Source organism: Ceratosolen solmsi, unplaced genomic scaffold, assembly GCF_000503995.2.
Source record: "Ceratosolen solmsi marchali unplaced genomic scaffold, CerSol_1.0 scaffold23, whole genome shotgun sequence".
NCBI lineage: Eukaryota > Metazoa > Arthropoda > Insecta > Hymenoptera > Agaonidae > Ceratosolen > Ceratosolen solmsi.
This window is the reverse complement of record NW_011948430.1, coordinates 5,574,737-5,584,189: the sequence shown is the minus strand read 5'-3', so window position 1 is coordinate 5,584,189 and position 9,453 is coordinate 5,574,737. Positions and strand designations below refer to the sequence as shown.

The window sequence follows — 9,453 nt, the reverse complement described above, 5'->3', positions numbered from 1 at the left end:
CCCCCCCTCCCACCGCCATTCGACCGGGCAATGCGGTGTTTGAAGTACGGTTGCCGCTTCGATCGCATCGCACGCTCATACGCGCACCTTGTAGAGATGCTTCAACGTACCTCTCGCTTTCTGCAGCAGAGTAATGGTCGGATTTTGTGCCCTTGGCAGCCGGGGCGCACCCGCCGAGAGTGCATTCAAGCCTTGAGACGGGGCTGAGTAGGAATTGACAATCCGCGAGGGGATGCTCTGCGAGGGAACTTGAGAAGCTTCCTTCGGTTGGTTTTCGTCTTGCCAGGGCGGCGGTATCGTATCTGCCTTCGCTGCCGACTGCTGGACGCATTGGAATATCGCACAAATCAATACACCTGCCACTGCTTAGTAAATAGAGGGAGGCTACTACTTTCTTTGGGCTTTCTATTGCTCGCGCTATTGTGCGGCAACAGGGGGGGGGGGGGGTCGATTATCGGATGGCATTCCAGCTATTTTTAAACGCAAACCCGCTTTCAATTATATCGGGTATTGTCAGTGGTGAGTAGTCGATACTCTTGGCTCTTCTCGAGAATTTAACCGCAATGATTGGTTATGTGGACGGCTTTCTTGATATTGCTTGAAATAGAATTTATCCACTAGCAATGAAAAGCTAAGCTTTTTACGAGGTGAGCTTTATTTAGAATTTACAGTTAAATTATATTAATTAAGCTGGAAACTTTTATGTCGATTAATCTCGTAAAAGCGATGAAGAGGCTAGTAATTTAAAGATAAGCGTAATAGCGTATCGCACGCGGAATCAAATTAAATTGTTCTCCCGTCCCTTCAATATAGCTAATGGAAATATAAAAAGATAATTATTCACGGTCTTGAGCTATAAATCATTTAAATTTAAGTAACTGTCATATTTATAGGATACTGTACTGTACTTTCCACTCCCTCTCACTCCCGGTTCCCGCTCATTTATAAGTATTTAATATAATAAAAACATAACGACGTTTGTAACTCTCATAAATAACCGAAAAATTTATAGTACAATTGTCGGTATTAGAGGTAGTATTGGGTGCTTTCGATTTAAACTACCTGAGCGCTCTTCTTTCTGCTCAAAATAGGACTTTCAAAGGGTACTGGGCGAAATTCTTTTCTCTCGGCAACTGGACTCGGACCCGCGCTTGATGGAGTCCAAACTGGTGGGATCGACTCATCTTTTCCGTCTCTGTTGCCCTCTGGACTGGGCTGTCTCGGTAGTTTCGGCGGTTCACTTCCCGGGGACCATACACCTACATTTACAATTATTATTATAAGATATTACCTTTTATTTTCAATAACACACACGCATATATATATATATATATATATATATATATATATGTATACATAGCACAATTACGGGGTTAAATTTCTTGCGGATTATTGATGTTGTTTCGGTATATGTAACAGGCGGTACAATATAATATTTATATTGTGTATTATAATGGGTTTGGAAGAAATAAAAATACTTTACAAATAATTGAGTTTTAAATTCATTACAATTTGAATGTGAATCGAAATATTATACTTTTAATACATTCTGCGTGATAATAACTTTTTTTACTATATATTCAAAAACGTACTTTACAAAAATATTACTAACGTTTAACGCTGTTAACAGTTGATTAAACCATTTTCATATGAAAAGATTTTAAATTTCATTTTAAAAGGAATGTTATCTTTAATCACGGCTATTACTTGTCTTTCCACGCCTTATTCTAAATTCTTTTATATATTGCGGTTAATTGCGAAAATGTTCTATCTAATTTAATTACATGAAAAATGATTAAATAATTAAGAACGAACTATTGACGATTAAAATTTAAGGTTATAAAATGTGTACCGTTCAATAAAAAGAATATTTCCTTCGTTCGCGTTATGTTAAAGTCTACATTAATTGCAAATGGAAACACAAATTTACGCTCCGAATGTAGTCGGAAAACGTATCGTGTTACATAATTAATAACTATAACGTAATTTATCAAGCTTCGACAAATTCTCTATAAATTAAATAACCACAAAATCAAAATTTCAACAAATTCATCACTGGCCATGCAGAAGAATAAGCACACTCCAATTCATTGAAAAGCCTTGTTCTTTCAATTTTCCATTCGTGAGCGCAAACGTGCGGATAGTTATGAACATAAGTACAGACGCAGAGCCGACCATGCTGTTGGAGGGGGAGGGACGGGGGGGGGGGGGGGGGGGGGGGAGAAGCCGCGACTTCGAAATTTTAGAATAGTCACGCTCGCATCGAGATCCGGGGAGCGGCCGTGTAAGAACGGAATAATTAGGGATTCTGGCCTGTTGTGAAAAGTAGACGACGGCGACTATGCCAACACGTGAATTTACGGCGTGACGGACAAATTGTATATATGATTTCTCGCTTAGCGTCTCCCTTACGAAAAAAGAGATAAAGTTGGCCCGGCGGTGTTGCATTACATAAATGAGCATTCTTTCAATGTGGTTTTACTGCACGAATCCGATGCAAACGGCTTTGCTAACCGAGTATACTACGATAAATTTATCCGCATTAAGGTTAAAGCAAATAGACGCAGTGGGACTTTGAATCGATTCATTAAACAACGACTGTGCGGAGACTTTCCTTCATTATATCAATTTCTGTTTACGCTTAATTTTTCAATTTCAGCATATGGATTCAGTTTCACGATTGCCAGTCTATTAAAAATGCATTGATTTAAATTTATTACTTTAGTTTAAAAAAAAAATTTGATAACGATATGTTTTTTCTATTATAAGATTACTATTTTCATTCGTTAATGCGTTATAAGCGATTGTGCCTTTATAAATTGCTATTGATTCAAACAGTTATTAAAACTAATTATTTATGAATGTGATTCGATTGATTGCACAAAGGAATATTAGGTCAAGTGGGCAAAAATAATTATGTATAATACATGGAAATATCTTATCATTTGAACAGAACAAATTTTGTTATATTAATGTAAAGAATAAACTTTACCAAGGCAAATTACAATTTATCTACGTGACTATATTATGTTTCTAGGTAAGGCCAACAAAAAAATGAATACATTATATCTATACAGACGAGATGTTAGTATCGAATGATAAGAGCTAAGAAATTTGTTTCCATAAATAAAAGCGAATCTTAAAGATATTATATGAAAATAGATATGCGCGAAAAGAATAATATCTGAATTTATCTTACTGAATTAAAAGAACTTTTCAGAACAATAATACAATTGTATTATTATTAGATCTTATTAGATTTTTATCATTCACAATGCACTTTTATCGTATTGTAAATAAACGTCTGTTAAGTTCTTTCTTAAATTAAAAATGCAAATATAGTAACTGCAATGGGTTGGCGCCCAGTAAAATCGAATACGCACGTTTAATACCATTAACGAAATACTAATTATTAATAAAAGCATTAGAAATTGTGAAATAGAATATTATCATTATGATCTATTTCAAAATTAATGTATCTTCAATGCAATGGCGATGGTTACGAAGATAATTTTAACTGAGTATATTTAACAAAAAAAAGTACATGGGAATAATTTTTTTTTTTTAATTTTTGGCAATGGAATTTCTACTGTTAGTTATTATATTAACAGAAATGAATTAGAAAATCTAAACTGATAAATAGCTAACAAAGGTCTTTAACAAGCTTTTTTGCTCTTGATCGAATTTTTATTAATTTCAGAATTTTTCTGAAATATAATCACCAAAAAGATTAACAATCAAAAGAAATTAATTATACATGTAATTATAAAGCATAACAATGTATAAATATAAAAATTAAATTGTCATTAATATTATTGAAGATACTAAAGTAACATTAATTGTATTATAATTTTCTTTTCGAAATGAGAATAAAACGAACGATTGTTGAAAAAAAATTGTTGTATCTAACGTATCGTATTAAACTCTAGATATACAACAAATATTTTTAATTGATAGATGACAAAGAAATTCCATAAGAATGTAAATAATTGACTAGGTTTTCCCATAAATATTATAGCAATTACTTTTTTTACGTCGGCGTCTTTTTTCCGTCAATGCAAAAAGGGCATCAAAAATAGAAACGCGTAGGCGCTAGGAAGCAGGAAATCGAGTGTGTCCCGTTTCGAGTTCCGTGCTTAAATTTAGTAATCTCTCTCTCTCTCTCTCTCTCTCTCTCTCACTCTCTCACTCTCTCACTCTCATCCTCTCGCTTCCTATGGCTCTTTATCTCTCATAAAACGAGGTCCGTTAGCATACTTATTATCGGGGGCGAAAGGCGCGGACAAAGTGGCGCTCGCGCATTTCCCCCTAGAAGTTCGCGCGACTGCACACGACACCCACAATTCAATGCACTTTTCACCCTATTTTCGACAATCCCGGTCAATAATCGCGAGCGCGCGCGTCGCGCATTATTAATTCGGCGATAAATCAAAGCTCACGGATGGCGAGACGGCGAAAATTAATCGCGCGCACGGGCTTTTTGCGGTCGCGCGACGCAGCGAGAGAAATGAGAAGAGCAGCAGCGGCTGTTTACGAAAAGTTGGTCGCTTTTCAGTTCCAGTGTAAACGCGCCGTCCATTAATCCGGACTGCTCATGGAATATAGGTTAATTGATGGGCCTTTAGATACATTTTTATTAATCTGCATCAAAGAACTCGAACGCCGTTATTTTCATATTTTAATATTCAAATATCTTTATCGACAATCGTCCAATACGGCCGTATAAGTTCAAATGCTTTCTCCATAACTGTAGGTTTTTTGCGTTAATTGTAATTCTTATCTGGGCGTGCGTCTGTGGAATGTGAATTTAAAATAATTAACTTATCATTTTATGATTGTTAATTAATTAATATTACCGTATCTCATACCATATCTTAAAATACGACGAATTTTAAGGGATAGATTTTTCAAGCTATGTTAGAGATAAAATTGTCATTGCACATGCATTTTAACGATACCATAGATTAAATTCAATTTAATATTATAAGGATTTTTCGTCTTTCGTCTTTAAATATCAACCACTTAGAGTTAATATTAGTAGTGGTACGCGCTAGAAAACAAAGGCAAACTCTGTTAAGGTAATTGCAGCCAAAACTGTGTAAGTAATATCTAAAATTAATTGTAAAAAACGTAGTTAATAATATCCAGTTACATTATTAAATTCTTCCGTAGCTGTATCAATTACTAGTTACAAATATTATAATGGAACTGTACGTATACGGACATAACGAAAATAAAAAAAGAGGAAAAAAAAAGAAAAAAAAAAGAAAAGAAACAGATATTTGTTCATCGCTGATTTACCTGGCTTTGCCGACAACGCTTTAAACGTCGGAGCAATCATTTCTGAAAACACCAAAGACGTCCAATGTTAATCACGGACATAGTAGGTCTAGATAATTTACTTTTTTTTCGATTAAATTAAATTTTTCATTTTATTTACTTATTTATGTTTGTTTGTTTTTTTTTTTTTTTTTGCTTTCAATTTTACATCATTCTATCGCCTTATTTTCCCAAAATTCTCGTCTTTTTTACGTTACATATACATAATTAATAATAATAATAATCTACAGACAGATTACACGATCGGCTCAATATATTACAAGCATTTTAGTATATTTTTTTTCTTATAATTAATGACAATTGAAGAATAATAAATCATCATCCTTCAAATAGATATATATATATACAACAGATGCACAATGTTAACATCATTTTACCCATTTTTTTCTATCATTTGGTATCTTTGTTGTGCTTATAAATCCAATACTAAGAAACATCAACGTGCAGTAAGTAGCTTTTACTTTCTTTTCGCACATCACATTATCATTATAAAGAAAATCGATAAAAATTCAAAGTCCTTCTATATGTTTTATCTTACAACGTGGTCAAATGAATTTTCTAATTAATTTTTGTTTTCTCTTTTTCTCTTTTTTTTTCTTTCTTTTTTGTCACTCGTTTGAAATCCCATAGCAACGCAAAGTATCTCAAACTTAAATGTTACGGCAAGTTTTTATTTTATAAAAGACTCTTTCCTTCTAAGAGTGGCTCGTTAATTTTATTTATAATTAAATCTCGCTACAAAGCAGAGTCCGCAAGTCATTCTCTTATTTACCCGACGAAGAAACCTAGAAAACGTCCCACCCAAACTGTCTACACAGTTACATAAGTTAAGATGGGCAAAAATATCTCGATCTCTAAATTCTCTGTGTACTTCGTGGAAAAAAAAAAAAAAAATAAATAAATAAATAAAATAATAACGTCCCTCATGAGCGAGGGCAAAGCACATCCGCAACGACTCGGGAGTCGGAGGTAGGCGAGGTAAACAACTTTAACCGCATAAAGTAAAAACGCCTGTCGTCGCGGGGCTGGAGGGTCGCGCTGTGCACGACGAGGGTATGAACTAGGAATGCTTTAAATTCAGAAGGAAATTTTCGCTCCACAGATTTTGCAAAGAGCGTCACGAGGGCTTTGTATAAGTAAAGAATACGGAGTAGCGGTTATCCCGAGCCCGATGCACACATACATACAGGTCGGGGCAAATGACTTTCTTCCTTATCGCCCGAGACATTTGCGTGAATGTGCTTCGCGGGTGCGAGGAGTGCGCGCTTCGCGTCCCCGAGGGAGTGCGCAAACACGCTCGTCGGGGCCCGAGTAGTAACTATCGCTGATTTTTCGCGACTTTGTGAGACCTTCGCTCTCAAAGGCTTTTAGCCGAGTTGGCCGGTGGCGCTGCTGATGTCACTCGTCGTATCTTCGCGGTTCATTAATACAGAAGCTTGCTTGATGAGGAGGGCGGAGGAAGGTGGGAGGAGGGAGGAGGCAAGAGAACCTGAGACGGGAAGTACGCATACGTATATACGACGACGATGAGGGGAAGGGGAAGACCCGTGAGATTAGACATTGTCATCGCGTTATCTCTTATTCGTGTCGGAAGAAACAAATTATCACGTTTGATTAGATATTAATTTTTTAATTGTGTTTGTGCTTTTCAAGTTTTTTTTTCCATGCAGCTGAGCTTTTCGCCACGAAGCCGTTTCTTTCATTATTCTCTCGGCCTTTGATCCTTTACTTTCCTGTATTATCTGGTTAACGAATGTCAATTTCACGACAATTTGACGACAGAGCTCGAAATAAAATGAAAAACGATCAAAGCAATAGAGCGTCTCTAATAATTATTTAACGATATAATTTTACTACACATAGAATATACTTTTGTTGTTAACATTCGTGCCCTAATCCATTATTATTATTTCATCTCTTCATCATTCTAACGTACATTTTAGCAATTTAGAGATCGGAGATTTTCATTTGATTTATTTACGAAATTCGAAAGACACGCGCATATTGATAATTGATAATTGATTTTAATGTAAATATAATTTTCTCTCTTCCATAAACTTTATTTATAGTACAATAGCGATGACTATCAACAATTTTATAGCATTCATTAGAGAAAATAAATGTTAATCTTAGCATTCATGTCGGAGATGAGAAATTAATTGGGAGGATGAATAAAATACAGAAGTCCCCTAATCTATTAAGGCTTGACCATCCCTATCATGAAAGATATTTTTAGCTTGACTTTCTCTAGCACGACGACGATTCATAAGAAGAATTTTCAGCACGTCAATTCTGATTAAATTTATGATCTACTTGCTAATCCTATCTATTTGTGTGTGTGTGTGTGTGTGTGTGTGTGTGTGTGTGTTTTATTATTTTTAAACAAAAGGTTATTTATATGTTGAGTGGGATGCCATTTGGTATTTGGTATTTTTGTTTTTCTGAAAAATTTATTCAATTCATGGATAATGAGGGTAATGTTTCGTTTGAGATTCGTGAAGAGATTCGAGTTAATATTACATACGAGACTTGCGGGTACGGAAACAGATTGTTCTTAGTGATCTCTCCCATTCGTCAAATATTTGACACTTTTCAAACAATAAATATGTGAAAAAGAAAAAACAAATTTTAAATCATTATACTTATTATGCGGACGCAGTACAGTAATTGTTTGGCCAAAATACTATCAAAGAAACTGGACATGATGCTATATCTGTCAAGCAATTACGATTTGTAACTTTGCACTCAGCATTCTTCACCGGCGGTGTGTAATAGTTTTGTTTTTGAGATACTAAAGATCATTAAAAGCTAAAGGCGAACATGTAGAGAAGCCATTATACAAGTTAATTTTGTATTCATTTCTTGCGTTAATGACATTTAAAATAAATTACTTGTTTTGATGATTTTCATGCTTTTATTTTTAACATTCGTGCACATTAACATTGTAGAAAATTTAATTGTATGGTTATAAAATATAATATACCGTCGAAATTGAAAATTTATTTATACATTGAAATTTGAAAAATCTAAAGTATGATATGTAACTTGATATTCGCGTTGTTAGTCTGGGATGCAGTCTTGGTTGACTATTTGAATTTTTTATAAATATATTTAATTATTATTACGGTAATACATAATTTTTAACAATATATTTCGAGAATTCTGTATATTAGAAAATTTTTATTCAAATATTTCTTAAGTTTTCCAAACATATTACAAATTTATTCGTCATTTAATCCATAAATAACTACGATAAAGAAATTTCTTTGCCAATAAATATATATATATATATCTACAACTGATAATGTGATTCTTATTAATTCCATTACAATTCAAATGCCGTAGACCACATATTGTTATTATTAATTTTTCAATTAGAAATAAAAATTGCCCTTAATCTCGCCAGGTATTCTAAATAAGAGGAAGAACGCAAGTAAACAGATGTAAACTCGAACGATATGTAAAATATTACAAAAGTAAACATGTGGAGGTAGACATGTAGAGGGGAATATACTTGTTAAAATCTTGAAATCAAACAGCAATTGCCAGTCATAAGAAGACCGAAGTCTCTAAAACCTCATGTGGAAGAGCACCTAACGACGATGTAAAGCGACGAAAGATTCTGTGAAATCACCAAGAACCGCGCGATAAGAGGAGTGAAGTCGCATTTCGCTGGAAGCATTTGCTAAATGCCGCTCACGGCACACTCACTCTTCTCCAGCATAGTCCCGTGCACTTTTCACAGCCGCCGAAACGGAAGATTTCCGGATTAGTCGTCTAACCTGGCCCCGTTCATGATATGCGTGTGGTAGAGTGACACGGCGCGAATCTCGGCTCTCGTGAGCTCGGTGGTGCGCGCACAACTGAGAGACGGACGTCGCGACGCTCCGCGATGCCGTTTCCGCTTACGTTTACTCTGTCGGAAAGGGAGAGAGAAAGAAACAGAGAGAGATAGAGTGAGAGGAGGGCGGGGTGGAAGAGAGAATATATATATCTGTGTGCGTATGAGATAGAGTGAGAGGAGGGCGGGGTGGAAGAGAGAATATATATATATCTGTGTGCGTATGAACGCGCGCGCGCGCGCGCGCGCGCGCGTGTGTGTGTCTGTGTCTG

The 9,453-nt window shown here is 35.3% G+C and overlaps 1 protein-coding gene across 3 annotated transcripts in view; it reads right to left on the bottom strand.

Annotated features, from left to right (window-relative positions):
- LOC105364077 (Cbl-associated protein) overlaps positions 1-9,189 on the bottom strand; it is a 26,378-nt gene extending 17,189 nt beyond the window's left edge. For 2 of the 3 annotated variants that reach the window (XM_011501938.1, XM_011501939.1), the window contains exons 1-4: positions 9,052-9,189; positions 5,302-5,343; positions 1,063-1,259; positions 111-321 (exon numbers count right to left, since the gene is read on the bottom strand). In XM_011501938.1, the coding sequence (XP_011500240.1) occupies positions 111-321; positions 1,063-1,259; positions 5,302-5,343; positions 9,052-9,064 (463 nt within the window). In that variant the 5' untranslated portion in view covers positions 9,065-9,189. The remainder of the gene's footprint in view (positions 1-110; positions 322-1,062; positions 1,260-5,301; positions 5,344-9,051) is intronic. The other variant, XM_011501937.1, reaches the window with a different exon arrangement.
- Positions 9,190-9,453: the final 264 nt, after the last annotated feature.